Raw genomic sequence first — 19,159 nt, 5'->3', positions numbered from 1 at the left:
AGAGAAACTGTATTTGTGTACATACTTACTTTACATCATGTATTTTATTGCCTCGACTGGCTACCAGCCTCTACTGTTTGCAGCTGTATTTTTTGGGAAGAGACTGCTGGAATGAGAGGATTTGAAACAGCTGGACCAAGTGATGCATACAGAATAACTGCACAAGATCTCCCACCACTAACGGAAATCTGTAAAGCTAGACTACAAAAGAAGGGCAAAACTTTAAAAGACCTCTCTCACCGGGCTAACAACCTTTTTAATTTCCTTCCCTCTCACAAAAGATTAAGAAGCATTAAGAGCAGAACATCCAGGTTCCATAAGAGCACATATCCTGACGCTGCTCGCCTCCTGAACATCACAAACCAGAAATAACACCCCTCAGCTGTTTGCCCCCACGCACCTGTCAGGTTGCACTTACAGTTTTCATCCATGTCTGTGAAAACAAAGATGTTTTACATACATGTTTCCCTCAGGAGCACAGACAATCTTTACAATCGGCACAGTTTCAAAATTTACTAACTCACTCAGTATCTTACCAAATGTCTCCCCTTCAGTGTCAGGTAATGACTTTGAAAAACGGACAGAAAAGTGTTTTTGCAGAATATTATAATTTAAAATAATACATTTTACAATAATATAATAATACATGTGAATTCCTGAGTTATTGCCAAAAACATCTTTCATGACCATGACCTTGATGTTTGACCACCATATTCTGATCAGTTTATTCTTGAGTCCAAGTGGACGTTTGTGCCAGATTTTTAGGAAATTCCCACAAAACCATCTTCACATGTTGCTTTCATAAAAATGAGATGGGTGCAGGGTCATGGTGACCTTGACCTTTGAAGACCAAATTCTAGTTAGCTCGTGTTTAATTCCACTTGAATATTTGTGCTAAATTTGAAGAAATATGCTCACTGCGATATTGCATTCACAAGGACGAGACACTTCAGGTCACGATGACCTTAACATTTAACCTAAGAAAATTTGATCAGTTCATCCTTGAGTTCAAGTGGATGTTAGTGCTAAATTTAGAGGAAATTCCTCAAGGTGCTCTTAAAATGTAATTTCATAAGAATGGGCCGTGTGGACAGACAAGTCAAACATAACGCCTCAAACTTCGGCTATCAGCAGCACGGAGGCACAACAAAGCACAACTGTCCCATTTAAAGGACATACGTGGCTCTCTTATGTGTCAGATTGCGTATTGTGAGGGTTTTTTCCTTGTCAACTTTAACAGTGAAGAGATGATAGAAAATACAAAGAAAGTGGAGTCTTGTGGGTTTGGAGATAAAAATACTGAGGCTGTTTCTGCAGGAAAAAAAAAGGTCAACCTCTGTACGAATGCTTCTCATAATGACAGACATTCAGAATAAAAATCTAAGCCTGTCAGTGATGAAAACAAACATTATTAGTGGAAGGAAACTGACAATAAATTATTGCCCACAGGGATTACACTGCAGTCTGTTTCATCATTGCTGGCTGCAGCCGCCTCACTTATTACTACTGTAATTTTAAAAATTGTTGATTAGTTACTAAAATTATGGGAAAAATAGGGTTCAGGTTGAAAAATACCAAACTCATCCCATTAGTTTAAAGCTCTAAATTCATTAGATCCATCTGTCACAATTACAACAGGAATTTCACTCAGCAGCCACGAATACAAGTGAATGAGTTGTATTTTCTGGTAGACTTAACCAAATGATATAACTGAGTACCTTGTACATTCAGGCTGAAGCTTTCCTCCAGCAATGAGGGTTAACGGGGAGCTGGCACACAGAAGAATAAATTAGAGATTAAGTCACCCCAATCCTGTGAAGGGAATGAAGGGGGTTTGTGTGTAAATCTCTGGGGGAGTGCGTCTCTAAGCTCTTAATCCACTCGAGTCTTCAAGCTGAAGCTGATGTTCTGACTCGACTGTACACACCCGTGCATGTGCACAACCATCCCCGACACACACACACAAAGTCATTTTGCACATTTACAGACGGGCCTGTCTTTGTCAATACTCACAGACTTTCAGCTTCGCTCTGTGTTCGGGTGTTAACCAGCAACACATGCTCGCAGCCGTACGCACCGATGACGACATGAGGTATAACAACACGCCTTCGAGTGGCCCCTGCACATATGAGAGTGATTAGCAGAGAAAACTCGACTGATGCGTGCGTGTGTGTGTGTGTGTGTGTGTGTGTGTGTGTGTGTGTGTGTGTGTGTGTGTGTTTTAGTACTGCAGTCACAGCTTCAGCTTGGCCCTCTGTGTAAGTCTAAGTCTAACTGAAGGAGGAAATTCAAGATGGGGCCCCTTTTTGTCATCTGGTAAAAAGAAAGATGCAAGTTCCAGAAGTCACATGTCAGTTTGGCTGTTGACAATAAAAAAAATGTCTTGATCATAATATTAAAGCTTAATTAAAACTTTTTCATTGATAAGATTTTTTTGGGGTTTTTTTTTCCTTTTTTGGTTTTTGGTGAGCTTACAGGTGCCCCCAAAACAATGTAACTGTATGGAATACACAAACCTGTAATAACAGATTTTTGTGAGCACGACATTGACATATTGTCAACTTTTAAGTGGATATGACAAATGATTGCTTATATCTACACATCAAGCACTTACAGAGCAACACTGAGCATTTTTGATCTCAACAGTTCCTCGAGAGAAAGTGCCCACAGAGCTCCCTGAAACTACATGCCTTAAAAGGCTGAAGTGACATGAATTCTGCAGGACATGCAATGTCACTTCACTGTCAGTCCACTTCTGTGTTTTCTTTGTTTCTGTCTTTTTAAAAGTGGCAGATGTTGTTGCTGCACTGGGTTTGACCAATCAATGTACACCTGGCTTACATCACCTTGAGTCCTAGTTAACATTGAGCCAAATTTGAAAAGATATCTTCAAACCTTAAGATATTGCTTTTTACAAGAATGATACAGATGCAAGGTCACAGTGACCCTGACCTTTGAAAATTCAATCAGGGCATGCTCAAGGCCAAGTGAACGTTTGAAAAAAATTTGAAAAAATTCCCTCAAGGTGTTCTTGAGATATTGCATTCACGAAAACAGGACAGAAGGATGCCCATACAACTCAAATACATAAGGCCTTTGGCCTCGGTTATCCCGGCATGGAGGCATAAAATACCAAAACCAACCATGAAAATGCTGCTCTTCTAACTAGAATTCGTATCCAAAGCTGAATTTATCTTATTCCTCTGTGCCGCATAGCGCCATTGATGCCCCAAAACTGTTAAACATGTGACTGAGCCACACTGTTTGTCCCTTCATTACCATGAACACACACTAGGTTCACTATTCACATTCAAACAAAAAAATTCAATCAACATACTGTCATGAAAGCATTAGAAAATGGTCAGAGGGCTACTCAGCATCCTATTGCAGACCAGATTTGAGATGAGCAGATTTGAGTATAACTGCACTCGAGCAACAAACGTGTTAATCCGCAGCTGAAGGTAGTCCCTAACAAAAGGACTATTTACTCCTGTTTAAGTAATGTTTGCTAAAAACTACAGTGCCCAGCTGATCATTTTCTTTTAAAGATTTAAGTCTGCACTGGCAAAGGAGCTTGTGTCACAGGGAGGCGAGAGGAGTCAGAAAAGCATTGACAGACAGATTGTTTGTCTTGGTCTTTTCGAGGTATTTGCTGACAATCAAAAATGCAACAACATCAGCCTGATCCTTAAAGCAGTTCTCAGGGACTCTGATCTTAAATTTTCACACAAGATAAAAGCAGTCAGATCAAAATGTGACGCTGCTGTTTTCTGGCTTCAAACCGCTGCTGCTGGTTTCAAACTCAAGAGTTTGATAGATCAGATAGGTTACGACAGACTTGTGGGGAAAGATTAGAGCGGGAGGCTTAGTGAGGAGACCGAGGCCAGTCGACAAGGCTAGTCCAAGTTCATGCATGTCATGTGACCTTCACAGACCTGGGTCAAGGCAGCTTGGCTTAGTAGAGGGACAAAAAGCTGAAGAGGTGCTATGCTGTGACCCCATTTAACTCTATTTTTACACAAACAGTGTAAATAAGGAGTTTCTCATACAGAAATGTTCTTCAGAAGGCCAGACTTCAGGCAAAAAAAAACAAAACAAGTAAGATTTTAAGACATCTGCGTCACTACAGAGGATACAAAGTACGTTTCAGCCTCCTAAAATTGGGAGACTGTACATAAAAATGGCTACAGCTCCTACATTGTTCATCTGATTCAGATGTTAACACCCTCAAATTAAAGCTGAACGTCATCACCTCATCTTGAGGTCTTTATGGCTTCAAAATTTTGGATGTGACACAAACAGTCAATGAAAACTTACCCAAACCTGCCTGCATTATTATCATTATTTTTTTCAAAGACACATGATCTGAAAGGTGACCTTCGGATCGTCAGACTCGGTCCAAAAACGTGGTTGACCCCAAACACAGAACACTTGTAAAAGCACTACACTGCTTAACAGGCAGCCACTGATGAAAAGAGTACCAATTTCTCTCCCAAACACTCCAAAAATGTGTTGCAGGATCCACTTGAATGCACCCAGGTATCAGACAAATCGACCTGAAAACAGCAGCAATGAAACAGAACTCAGACCTTCCAAAAGGAGATGAAAGGACCGGAGCACAGTGATCAATTCACAGCCTTTTCTCAAGAGTAGAACTCAGATCTTGTTAGACAGAATAGAAATTAAACCTGGCTCTGTAACGGTCAGTCCCAGAAAACCTCTAACTTGCTTAAAAATGGCAATAAGGAAATGCCAAAAACTGCAGTTACATTAATGGTCAATGAGGCTGGCTCATGGAGTCAAGTCATGAAGGCTCATGAGTCAGTCCCCATAGATTACAATGTTAAAACATAGGCACAACTATTTGTTTTGCTAATTTTTGGGCCAAGTCTTGTTAAGTGCCAAGTTGCCTTCCTTTTATGTTTCTGAAAGAAACCAAACCAGTGTGCTCAAGTTTCAGATGGTTAAACCCAATGTGCTGGAGCCAAAACAACAAAACACATTTCAAAGTGCAACTTTTCACAGGCCGCACTGAATGTGAACTCAGTGAGCACGAACTCACTGATTCATTAACACGAAGAGCCCACAACAAGACTGACAGACCAAACTGCTTCACTTAAACCATCAACAAACAGCTGACTGCAGCGGATTCAGCTGCGATCGCGACCTCGTAGTCCAAACCTCATTTCTGAGGACGCACATTTGGTAACACTTAATCCAAGCTGCCTCATGGCAGAGCCTGGAGCTCATGCATTACGTTCAGCAAGGGAGAAATCACCAGGAGTGTGTGTGTGTGTGTATGTGTGTGTGCAGAGCTGTTATGGGTGGTCCTTGATCCATCAGGTGCTATTCAAACTGACTGTGCTGAAAGTGCTTTGGCTGACATCACTGCGAGCGGCTTGGCGTGTAAAAGGATACTCAGCACTGTCCTTCTGACACAGACAAGTGCGTCATCTTCCCCAGAGTGTGAATACGAGTCTGCGTTGATGAAAGAGGTAGCAAACACTCAGATCTCACTTTATCCAACAAGAGCAGAATACACATCACACTGTCTGCTACACACAAAGACTAAATATGAGGCAGATCTTGACATTTTAGAGTAAAAAAATACATATAACATCCTTTTTTAAACACTTAGATAAAGGCTCCTACATGTCTGCATGATGTTAAGCAGTTTTAAACGCCACTCAAATCCACAGCAGACCTTGAATTATTTTAAGGAAAGGAACTTAACATGCTCCTGCACTTTCGCCTATAATCTGCTGCCTGATATGCAGCAGTGTAGGTTGTGTGCACATTTTTTGGGAGGGTGGATTTGGAGTAAGTAGCGTACACATGTGTTCCTGGTTCTGCTAATCTGCTGCCTGTCTGAGCTGAAATAACAAGAGTAAGGCCCCAGGCGGTACTGGATGCATCTGAATGAGCCAAATGTCTGAGTGTGTGGTAAAGACTCATCGTTTTACTGCTGATGACTTGAACTCACCGCAACGAGCATGATTAACATGAGCTGAGATACAGATAAATCACAAGGCCCAGTTTACTGTAATTTAGGCTAACGACTGGTGATGCTGTTTATGAGCAGCAGTTTTTCAGCAATAGCAATTCAGTGTATTTACATTCTGTTATTCCCTCTCTGTACACCGGTGTGCACTGCCATCAGCAGAGTCTGCCTATTCTTAGCCAAGCTGCCAAAAGAAAATGTTGGCATTGAACATTCTGCAAACCACAGATATACTGCATATGCATATTACATATGTATCATATCAACGTTTATGAAGTGACGTAGTGTATGAGCTGACTTTATGATCACGAGGTGGAGGGGATGGTGTGTCACCTGAATGAGACAGCTGCCAAGCTGCAGACTACTGTTGGAGAGCAAGTAGTAGCAAATAACAAAATCTGTTGTTTGTTAGCTGTCATTGCTGTGTTTCAGCAGCTTTCGGGGTGTTTTGGAGTGATCAGTCACTGTTTCTCAAGTGAGGATAATGCCATGAAAAGCAGTTATTTTATTAGCAAGACATCGCTGCATTTCCTGCCGGTATAAGGCCAAGAAAAGCAGCTGATTTACAGAAGACCTCATGAGCTGTCCAGGCAGGGAAGCTAATGTGGGTGTTTTTAAGTGACCCCTGGAGGTGTTTCTCTCATTTTTTCAGCCCAAAAACGGTGTTTTGTAATGACTTGTTGCTGCTTTTCTGGCAGCTTTTAAGCAACCAAAAAAGGGTGTTTTTTTGCAACTCATTTCGATGTTTCATGCTGCTTTTCAGACCCCAAACATTAGTATTTTTATGTGACCAGTGGCTGTGTTTCTTGCAGCATTTTGGCCTTTAAATGTGAGTGCTTTTTAAGGGATCTGTAACTATTTCCAGCTGCTTTTCAGGCCCTGAACATGGATGGCTTTGCAACCTGTTTTAATGGGTTTTTTTTCAGCAGCCTTTTAGCCCATAATGTTAGTGTTTTGTAGCGACCCATCCCTGTTCTTCCAGTGGCTTTTTAGCTTCCAAATGTGGATGTTTTTCAGGGACCCATTGCTTTATTTCCAGTAGGTTATTTTACGCCAAAACATGATTTTTTCCTAACCATGACCAAGTGATTTTTATGCCTTAACCTAACAACATGTTAACTCCAGGACTATTGAAATCTTTAATGTTTAATGCTACATAACATCGTAAAAATGTAGTGTATCCATTGTTTGCAGAAGTGTACGATGCCAACAGTCTTTATGGTGACTGAATATCTTTTCTGTGACTCAAATTGCTTACGAGCACACAAAAGAGTCCATGTTGCTGTTTATGATTGTATCTAATTGATATCAGCCTCTTTGTCAGCAGTTCACTCTCCCACACTATAAATCAGAGTTGAAAGTGTTTTAGTGTTTTACTGGGAATCTACTGGGTGGATTTTAGTGTGAAGCATCCACAAAGGTTAGTGCTGAGATTTGTCTAAAAAAAAAAAAGAAAAAGAAGAAATTTATGACATTTTACTGGAATTTCCCACATATTATTTTTAATTTTGTGTGCAAAACAATTTAGGTTTGACACGCTGTCAGTGCTCACACTCTTACCATAACTGCAGTCATGCACATATGCAGAGGTACACTCAGACAAGTTCTCTCTCTCTCACACACACACACACACACACACACAAATATGTGTTCGTCTCAGTGAGCAAACATCTGCTGGTGACAGCCTGATCCCTGAAAATATAACCCTGACCGGTGTCTCCCAGGCTTTTGTTAAGACTCTCATCAATCCTGTCCAGACCTCTTGTACAATAGAGTCAATGAACAGCCCAATATGCTGATGAATATTTATTTTATTCACTGTTCTGAAATCTTCCTTCATTCCCGATTTCTTTCCAAGGAAGAAAATATTATATTTGTTTTGTTACCTGCAAAACTTGAATCTGACTCATGTTTTCTTTGAATCTGTCATCAAGGTTTTTTCTCTCTGCTCTGTGGTGTGATTTTTCTCTACATCTGCACATAATAAATACATCTTTGTTTTATTTTTTAGGTGTTCATATGTGACAAATCATGCATCCTCTGTTAGTATATTGTGTCTCTGCTCGGCGTCTCTGTAGTCTGACCTCTGCAGAGTTTAAAACCGCCTTTTGGCCCAAAAACATTCATTACTCTGACAGCTGACCCCCTCCCTCTTACATATATGTATGCACACACACACACACGTAGAAACCCACTGGGGGCAGGGTCACAGGTCACTCACGCTGAGTGGACACTCATCTGCTGCGACCAATAGAAAGTGAGGGTGTGTGATTAAACGTTTTGGGGTGGAGCTCCGTTGAAGCCTCTTGAATCAAAACCTTTTTACCTTCTTTTGTACGTACAAAAGATGCTACACACACCATCTGCAGAGGGCATGAAAGGCAGACTACACTTCAATTTCTGTCACTTCTTCTTAATTTTAACTGAGTAGAACTATTGCACCATTATTTGCATTTATGAAACATTTTAACACCCAGTCGCTGGAAGGAAATGTTGGCATTTTCCTGCAAACAAATACGTTACATTTGCAAGTTTCATACTTTTCATATCAATGATTCTAAAATGTCAAAAAAATGATCTTACTTTGCCAAAGGGAAGTGGAGGGGATGGTAAAATATGTGGCACCTAAGCACTAAGCTGCAGGCCAATGTTTGAGACCAACCAACACAAAACTAGTTGTTTTTTAGAGCGTCAATGTGATTCCAGCAGCTTTTAGGCGCCAAACATGGGTGTTTTGTAGCAACTCATCACTGTTTCTCCACCTTGAATACATTAACAAACGGGTTGTTTTTTTACCAAGACAGTGCTGTATTTACTGCCAGGAAAGTGCCACAAGAAGCAGTTGTTTTCAAGAGTCATCCAAAGTCCGATTAAACTTGCAACTGTAACACAAAGTAGTCGACAGAGGTCTAAAGAAGTCGCTTTCCACCTCTGCAAATTTGGTGGTTTCTGACACTTTGGTGCTTTGAGGAGAAGCTGCACTCTGGTCGTCTGTCTCACTGCGCTGTTGTCAGCCCATCAGCTGTTTCATCCACGATGAAAACACTGTGGCTGTCAAATGTTTAACCCTCTACTGCACCAGCGGTAGAGTACAGTCATTAACAATATCAGTCACAGCCCTAAATAACTGGCACTGATTGATACAGTTTCAATTTCAGTCCATTTAAATTCCTCCGGTTTCAGTTACATAGGACCGACAGTAGATTATAACCTCGGTCAGACTGGCATTGGGGGTTAAATGTGACATAAGTCTGTCTGCAGGGGGTTTATGGCTGATCTGAGCTGAGGTCAAAGGTCAGGGGTTAGGACCACCTGTATAAACACGAAAACGCTCTCTACCAGAACCTAAATATACCTCTGTGGAGGCGAGAGAGGTCCAGGCTGCACGCACCTCTGCATCTGAACTCATCAGTGTAAACAGACAGGTATGAACACACACACACACACACACACACACACACACACACACACTAAGGACAAAAACAAGGCAGCCACACACAGCGCTGAGACTGATATATCGTCCTTTCACATCTTTGGAAAACCCATCACCTCGACGGTTTGCATCCGTCTGTCCCTTCTCTTGACATCATTAGTCTGAGTGTCTGCAGTGTGCGTGTGTGTGTGTGTGTGTGCGTGTGTGTGTGTGCGTGTGTGTGTTTTCACAAACCAATACTGAGTCTGAACAATCACTGGACAAACAACTAGCGCTGTATAGAGACTTCCTGTGATTCTTAATCATTTCATAGATGTCAATGTTCACTGTTGCCAACTGAGTAGATAATCCTGCCATGTCCTTAAAACTGGAACCCTTTTGTCTATTTTGTCAAAGTCAAAAAAATATTATTCCCTGAGGGTCAATAGAGGCTTGAAATATAGCAAGCCACTGAGCATCTCAGTAATTTAGAGTCTCTCCTTTCTTCTTTACTTCGTTTTTTTTGGCAAAAATTATGAAACTATTACAATAATTTTCCATTGACAAATGATATAAATTTCAATCACATCATAATCCTTTGGATGAGTTTCAATATATAAATCTGTGCGACGCACAAGCAGGATGAAATCATATAAAATCACCAAGTACAGTAACTCTAGTTTATTAGTGTTTTTCAGGTCACACTTTCTCATAATCTATAATTAAAGTTCTTGTGTTTTCTGACCAACACGGGAACATTTTGTTGCAACCCAGTCGCCAGAAGAAAATGTTTAATACTTATCATATCGTTTTCTGCACACCAGCAAACTGAGACAAAAAAACAGTTGTGTTTTACAGAAACATCATTGCATTTTCTGCTGGGATTGTTGCCTCAAAACTAGATATTTTAAGCATTTTAAGCACTAAAATTCTTACATTTAAAATTGAAAGCATGACACCAAGACTTCCCGATCGGGGAAGAGGCAGAAAAAAGTCACAGACAAAACAAAAACCTTACAACAACAAAAAAAGACTTTGCTTATCACCCAAAGGCCAAAATGCACTTGACTTACATTATCACACGATCTAAGCGTAATATGGTGGGTAATTTGTGGTGGAACTTTTGACAAATTAAATCTGTACAAAATTAAGATAATAGTAAATGAATTATTACTAATTACATGAGAAATTGTGTATCTTGGTTTCAGCTGTTGGTCAGAAGAAACAATTCTAAGACATCTGGCGAAATGTAAAGGCCAAATCTCACTTAACTATATCTGCAATTTTACTAATTAAACCATTAATTTAAAATAATTACAAAAGAGTTATTAGATTCATTAATAAGACAGCCAAAATACACATCAGTGGTTTGCAGAAATGTACAATGCCAACATTTTTTTCTGGTGACTGGGTTGTTTGTTCCCATCCTGACCTCCAGTGGAGACGGAGACAATAGTGGACAGAAGCTCATCTGACTCAGGAAAGACAAAGGAAACATGAGCGAACCAGACGCTTCTGGATCACTGCGTGTGTGTGTGTGTGTGTGTGTGGATGTGGTCCTGTACTTCCTGACACGGGGGTGTGGTGCGGGTGGGATAACGCTGTTTCCTGTAGACCAGATTAATGGGCTAATATTGGATATAATCCTCCCATTGTGAAAAGCGCAGAGACCTGGCAACCAGACTGGAGAGAGGTCATGACCTCTGCAAACACAGGTCTTCACAACACTGTTTGTACAAAAAAAAGTTATTCAGCAGCAAGTGGTGACCGTATAGTCGAGCACCACTGGCCCTTATGCCACACGAACAATATTCAGAAGCTGATCTGTATCTACGTGCGTATTCAGGAAGTCGGGTTTATGACGGATTAGCGATAAATCCAATCGCTTACACTTTCATCAGTTTGAAAGAAACTTCCAAAAACAATCCAACAATAACAAAAAAAGCAGGGATACTCAGCTTGCTCTGTGTGAGGGCCACTTTTGCAAAATGACAGGAGGACAGGGGCCAGTCACAGCGGCCCCATATATGTTTCTGGGAATTTAGGACGTTTCTAGGATTGAAATACATGTCTGAGATGTTTACCAGATTTTAGGACAATGACAGGATCTGAGGACATTTCTGGATTTTTGGGATGTTTCTACAATTTAAGGACATTTCTAGAAATTTAGGACATTTGTTGGATTTTAGGACAATTCCAGAATTTTAGGACATTTCTAGAATTTTGGCCTGTTTCTAGGATTATTGGACATTTCTTGGATTCAAGCACATTTCTCAAAATATTTGATGTTTTTAAGATTTAAGGATACGTCTAGGGTTTCTAGGATTTTAGCTCTTTTCTTGGATTTTAGGACATATCGGATTTTTGCATGTTTCTGGGATTTTGGGACATTTTTAGGGACTTAAGCAGGTTTCAAGGACTTCAGTATGCTTCTATGATTTTAGGACATTTCTTGGATTTTTGGACATCTCTAGGATTTTAGGACATTTCTCTGATTTTTTGACATTGCTAAGATTTTAGGACTTCTCTAAGATTTTAGGACTTCTCGAAGATGTTTTGATATTTCTAAGATTCTAGGACAGTTCAAGGATTTTAGGACATTTGTAGGACTTCCCCTTTTTAAGGACAAAAACAGACTAGCATTGCCTGCAGGTATGGCGAGTTATTATCTTCTCAAGCAGGCACAGACTGTACCTGCTGGTTGGCGTTTGGCCAAGACACAGGCGACGTGAGGTGACAGTTGGCTTTTTGTAAGCAATAGCTCTTAAATGTTGGTTTTGTGTCTCTTTAAGTGTCTCACATGTACCATCACCGTCAATGTACACTAAGGCGAAAGTAGGAAGAAAATAATAATCAGTCAAGCAATTTGTTTTTTACTATATAAAAACCCATCCCTGAAACCTGCTGCATACAGACGACCACACACACACACACGCACGCACGCACGCACACACACACACACACACACACACACACACACACACACACACACACTCATCCCCTATGAGTGGATTTATTTTGTCAGTGTGTGTTAGGGAGATAAAGTCCTCGGCCTGCTGTGTGTGTCTGAGTCACTGTTTGAAATGCTTTATGTCGCTGCTGGTTTACTTACTGCTGGTTGAGGACAAGGGACTGTAATCAGACCTGCAGAGGACGATAGAGGAGACAAAAAAAGAGAGAGAGGGAAGGAGAGGACATGAAACAGAGAGAGGAGACAGGAGTTTATATTACAGTGTGAAGTACAATCAACATGATTTACAGGAAGACACACTCCTAATTCACATAAAGTGCTGACAGCTGGCTAAAAAGAACGAGAGCCGCAACTGGAAAGGTCACTGAAAAAAACGCACAGACATTTTAACAGTCAAGAGATAAAACACAGGCACATTTCCCGGAGTACTGTTATTATGTGCTACTTTGCAGTACATTCAGCTATACTTCAGAGGGAAATCTGGTCTTTTATCCTTTTTTTTAACATTTATTTTTCAGCTATAATTACTAGCTAATTTGCAAATGTTACTTTTCAGCGCTCAGACTACTTTCACAAATATTTAAACCTCTGAACCCTCAGCAAATTGGTTTGATTTTCTTGCAAAATCATGGGAAGAGAAGGAAGACAACTTGGCAAGAAATGTCCTGCAAATTGCAAGAAATTAGTATATATGTATATTGTATAATGTGTTTTTAAAAAAATCCAGAAAACTATATTTCTTATCGTCAAAATTAGATATGTAAAATTATTTTATGGAGTTATTATATTGAATTTTTAAGAGTTTTTTTCAGGTCATTTTATTATTTTGTTTTGAGGGTTTTTGTTTGTTTGTTTGTTTTACTTTCACGTTGTTTTCTGTTTGACTGTTTGCTTGTTTTTTGTCTGTTCCTTTTTATTGCCTTTTTTTTGCTAATTTTGAAGAAATTTTCTTGAACCTTTGTCTTAGGACAGAGAGGGAGAGCTGAAGCAGGAGGGTGTATTTTTAAATTCTTAATTTTTGTTTTGGTTTTCTTTGCACTTTTTCAGATTTCTGCCAATCCATGCTGTAAGCAAACAAGATGCAGTGCCTCATGGTGTTGGTAGGTATATATTTTTTTAAACTTAGGACAGAGTCAGTGTTTCTCATGCTTCTGCTCTTTAGGATAAGCTAAATTAACCACATCCTGGCTCACATTCTGTAAATAACAGACCAACATGATGCTGGTGGTACTAATCTAAAAAAAGCAGTTAATGTAAAAGGATCCGACTTGTTCTGGGATGTGAACACAGACATCCTCATTCAGAGGAGAGGCGCGTCTGATCTACAGCTCCCATCTTTGAACTGGGAGGGAAGCAGAATTAGATTCCCCGCTAATCTGATCTCCTCATATTAAGAGAACAAACTCAGGCATTTTGTGTAATTACACAAATATCTGTGATGTGAAACAGACAAGAAGCATCCATGTCCACATGAAACAAGACTGAGCGAGGAGCTCGCCTTCATCATGCATGCCATAACTCCCTGAACCGTCCATGACACATAAACTCACATGTATACCACACAAACCGAGATCATTAGTCCCACAGGAGTCAGCTGACAACGAGTGAAAACTGTTCCTACACACACACACACACACACACACACACACACACACACACACACACACACACACACACACACACACACACACACACACACACACACACACACACACACACACACACACACACACACACACTCCCTGTGAGTCCGTCTCTAAACTAATAAAGCCTCTGGAGCGACAGGACATCAGGAAACAGAGGAGCGAGTCTGTTTCCTGCAGCAGGAGGTTATCAGTCTAACAGGAGCATCAGTGGTGTAGAGCACTGATACCCAACTTACGGCCCACAGACCAAATGTGACCCGATGGGGTGCCAGGTGGCCCCCCCAACCATTTTCAAATTCACGATAAAAATAAAGTGAGTCACACTGGGAACTGTTTTTTTTTTAGTTTACATAAGCTGCCAGAGGTGCATGAAAATCCTGGAAATGTACAAAAGTTTTTGAAACGTCCAAACATCCAACAAATGTCCTAAAATCCAAGAAACACACTAAGACCCTATAAATGTCCTAAAGTCCTAGAAACGTCTTTAAATCCTTGAAATGTCCTGAAATTGTAGAAATAATGTAAAATCTGAGAAATGGCATGAGATCCTAAAAAATGTCCTGAAATCTGTGAAATGTCCTGAAACCCCAGAAACATCATAAAATCCTAGAAACATGGGGCTACTGTGACGGGCCCTCCTGTCATTTTGCAAAAGTGGCCCCCAAGCAAAGCAAGCTGAGGTCGGCAGAATGGGCCGAGGTGAGTAAAGAGAGGTACGAAGGAAAGATGACGGGGTACTGCAGAGGGGAAAATGTTGGCGTCGGGAGCGAAATAAAAGACAAATATACAGAGCGGATTATAAACGACCGGAAGGTTCCTGCAAAAGAGCTCATAGACGCGTCCCTGCATGCACAGAGAAAAATGACAATGTGGAAAGAAGACTTTAAAGGTTATGACTCTTCGGAGCAGAGTTGGAGGCAGCAGCAGTGTGTGCAGTTGCAGCTGTTTTGATGGCTCCCTTGGGTGTGAGTATTTGGCAGGACTCCCCCAGTTAGCATCTCTGCTGGCGTTCCCGGTCTGGCCACGCTGCCTTGCTTCATCTCCGTCCAAAGACAATAAACACAAAGTGAAGCGAAGACAGGCAGCAGCGCAGTTACGCACACAGAGGTCTGACTGCAGAGCGACCTGATGATCTCTCGAGCGAGTCAGATTCGGGTGTCTCTTATTTGATTAGGGTGGAGATGGAGCGAGGCAGAAGATAAAGATGAAGAAGAAACTAAACATTAAATCCTCACACGCCTCACTGTTCCAAACACTGACTCACACAAGCGTTTTATGGCCTGCCGCCTCTACAGTTCTGTCTGGTTACATTCAGAAAAAATCATTCGTTATGGTTAAAAGAAATCTCTGCTGACTGATGGAAGGAGATGGAACGTGACCCAAAGTTTCCTGTGTTGAAATAAACCATTCAACCTGTCCTTTCTCAAATTATAACGTATGAGTGGCACAGCAATGAGGCCTAAAACGCGGTAAAGAGTTCACATTTTAACATTTCTGCAGCCGAATTCACAAAGATGTGGACACAGCTCTCATTAAACACAGTGTTAGTTTATTTTGAAAGGACACAATGCATGTGACATAGACTGACATGCCAGCTGACCAGTTATGAGATTTTTCAGGCATAAAAAAATGGTTTCCTGTACAATTAAGGCTGCAATAATTCTAATATGTCATTTATTAATAAATAATAATGCTCATTAAATGGCACAGCATTCTGCCAAAAAGCTAGTTTTTACCCTGACCGGGTATGTATGAAGAATACAGAATAATTTTACAACTTCAGACTAAACTTTACAAAAGAGAACATTTATCAGGCTTCAGTTCTTATATCTTATATTGACAGTTAGTGAGCTGGGAGAAATAGTCTTTGGGTGAAGAAATGAGTCACCTGGGACCGCGTTATTTCATTAGCTGTAACTGGAACCAGCTAACATTTTGTGTGTGTGTGTGTGTGTGTGTGTGTGTGTGTGTGTGTGTGTGAGTGAGAGAGCATGTGTGTGTTTCATGGGAAAGCTCGGCTGCAGAGAGCTCAGTGTAAAGACCTGATGTCTGAGGAAAAGCAGGGACTGTCCAGCTGATAGCCAGAGAGCCGACACCTCCGTCAGGCCACATCCTGCACAAACACACACTTCATGGAAGTCTTATTAAGGAAGTCTTCTATTGTTTCCTTGAGGTGTTTTTAAATGTACGATACCATGAAGCCTTTTCCTTTTAAAAACAAAGAAAACAATGTACTAACTCATACAGAAGTTATCCCTCTCAATCACTTATGACCCGTGGTGGAGGAAGTATTCACATCCTTTACTTAACCCTTTAAAATCTGCGCACAGAGGTTTTTCACAAGTATTTAAATCTTTAAACAGTGTGAAAAGTGAAAATGACAGTAGTTTTAATGGGACTTGTTTTGTTGTTTGCTGCAAACTTCAAACCCCTAAACTAGGGTTTGACAAATATCGACCTGGCATATTGCAAAATATCTGTATCTGCGTTTTTTTCTTCATGATTGCCAATAAAATTGATTAATGAAAAGCGTGCACCAGGAAGTCAGTCTGCAGAACATGCAAAGAAAGTGTCAGCATGGGAGGAACTTTAACTTTGTAAAACCTCAGGGAGCTATTTTTCATTTATTCATATTTTGTTTAAATTGTCAAATTGTCACTTTTTTTTTTTTTAAGTCTCAGGGAACTTGCTGTGTATGATGTTGAAAGGTTCGGTTTTTATTTGCATTTCCTAAAAGCATTGAAACAAAGCTTTGTTGTTGTTATATTCCAAATTCTAAATTTTGACAGAAATATTTTCATTTTTATTGTAAATCCATATCGGTTCCAAATATCTGTTATTGGTCTCTTTACGTTCTAATAATCGGTATCATATCGGCCCTGAAAAACCAGTATCAGTGGACTCCTAATGTAATCACTGACGTGCAGATACCACACACTCACATGTGGAGCTACAGGCTACGATAAGGCTAAAAACATGACGCCAGTCAGGTTTTTCAAAACAACTTGGCACGTCAGGGCTTCAGGACACTTACATCACTGCAGACGAGCAGTATGGAGACATTTTGTGGTTTCATTATGTATTTTTTTAACATTTGAATACTTGTCACCATTCACTTCGATTGTTTGGGAGATTAGTGCAGCGCCTTTTCCCCGTGAGTGTTTAGTGGACATTAAAACTTTACCCGACCTTCCATCAACATGACGGTGAGAAGATAATGACTGAATTTTTTCATTTTTGGGGTGAACTATCCCTTTAACATCATATTACACATACTCTTGTGATGGCCCACCAGTAGATGGAGACATAAAATATAATGCTTTTTATTGTATGTAATATTAATTTATTGTGCAAAATAAGAAAAAAATACTTTAGAAAGTGTTGATGTTTTGTATATGTCCATTTTTTTTATTTAATTGTCTATAATGATTACATGACTATTGTAAATCTCTAATAAATCTGGGTATTTTTATCATTACAATTGTAGATGCTAGAAAGGCTAATATTGCGATTTTTGCCTGCCCTGCGGCTGAGCACATATCCACAGTGACATAAATACAAGACAAGAAAAAAGAAAAAAGATACAAGTCCTCTGTTTTGATGATGATTCACGTAGGATCTGCCTCTAAAACACACACACACAAACCACCACAAGTCTTAAAACAACAACACCACATGCAACAATAAGTGACATACCAGAGCAGAAAGTGATGCACATCTTTGTCTAACAGCTGAAAACAGAAGAAAAAGTGCATTCATTTAGCTCTCACTAAAATATTAGGATCACTCACCCTCCATATATCCTCATCAGACACTACATCAAGTGTTGGCACAGGAGTGCAATCCAAGAATATCAGCATAAATAGACCTATAAATAGTCTAATAATAATAATAATAATAATAATAATAATAATAATAATAGGAACTCCGATCAATCAGTTATGCTGTTTGTGTCACCTTTCCAGATTTATATTTAACAAAATAACACTTTTCCTAAAATATATATTACATGACTCTCTTGGCTGAGTTGGGTAACACCAAACTAAGATCAAAAATGTGTTGATTTAACATTTTCTTGTTTATCTGACAAGCTGAACCTCTTTCAAATTAATTTCTCACCTATCCTTCCTTAAATTTGGCATGTCGTCATTACTGTTTATTATTATTTATTTAATAACGTTGACATAGTTTACCACTATTGTGACTTCCTTCCAAAGTCATAAATTTGACTCAGTAAATCATGCAATTGTATCTTTTTTTTCTTTAAAAAGGCACAAAACTGACTTATCTCATTAATGATATATAGAGTGGCCTTTATAGTATTTCCCCCCTTCTTTAGTATTTTGACTTATGTTGAGCAATTCTTATATTTCTTTTTATTTCTCCACGCACATAGTTTATTTTACTATTTTATTCAATTTTATTTTTTTTATTACCCTGAACTATAAATCACATGACTCCTGGCTGAGTTGGGTAACACCAAACTCCATTTAAACTGCACGGTTTTAACATTTCCTTGCTTATCTGACCGGATGAAACTCTTATAACTTAATTTCTCACCGTTAAAAGGTACTCGCTTTGATTCGGCAGGTCGGTACATGAACACACTTGCTAAAAATATGCTCAAGACATGTTTTTATACACGTTAAGAGAAAAAAATACTCTTCTTGGAATGCGAATTTGTGTCAAAAATATCAAATTACTTTGTCAATATGGTTCAAACTACTAATCCGACAGCCGTACTCCCTGATAAATGACTGAATAAGCCCATGCTGTGTGCACACCGTGCAGTCTGGTCCGTGCAGCACTCACCCTGCAGTCTCGGCTCCTGAATCCACGCAGTCATCTTCTGCCGAGTTTTTCTCCATCTCACAGGCTCGGCTCCACGGCAGCCCGCGGCATTGTTTCACAGTCCCGAGGAAACGAGTGAAAAAGGAGCATTTAAACACGCGGTTCGGTTTACAGACGGGAGTTACGAGACCGAGCAGCGAGTCTGAGTGAGCCGGTCTCTGACTCCTGACCCGCGGCGGGCTGTGAGGGGGACGAGCTGCAGCAACAGGCGACTCACAGACTGACGGGCTGTTTCTGCGCGTCAGCTGCGCGCTGCTGATGCCTTCAGGAGCCGCCGG

General features: G+C 40.1%; 1 protein-coding gene across 4 annotated transcripts in view; it reads right to left on the bottom strand.

Moving 5' to 3' along the window:
- Positions 1-19,159, bottom strand: part of fam124a (family with sequence similarity 124 member A) — a 31,173-nt gene extending 12,014 nt beyond the window's left edge. For 2 of the 4 annotated variants that reach the window (XM_088083669.1, XM_088083670.1), the window contains exons 1-3: positions 18,843-19,159; positions 17,727-17,761; positions 12,526-12,557 (exon numbers count right to left, since the gene is read on the bottom strand). In XM_088083669.1, the coding sequence (XP_087939795.1) occupies position 12,526 (1 nt within the window). In that variant the 5' untranslated portion in view covers positions 12,527-12,557; positions 17,727-17,761; positions 18,843-19,159. The remainder of the gene's footprint in view (positions 1-12,525; positions 12,558-17,726; positions 17,762-18,842) is intronic. The other 2 variants (XM_042494919.2, XM_042494920.2) reach the window with 2 other exon arrangements.

Source organism: Plectropomus leopardus, chromosome 10 (assembly GCF_026936395.1).
Source record: "Plectropomus leopardus strain MGB_pleo_1.0 chromosome 10, ASM2693639v1, whole genome shotgun sequence".
NCBI classification, from domain to species: domain Eukaryota; kingdom Metazoa; phylum Chordata; class Actinopteri; order Perciformes; family Serranidae; genus Plectropomus; species Plectropomus leopardus.
This window is presented reverse-complemented; position numbering and strand designations above follow the sequence as displayed.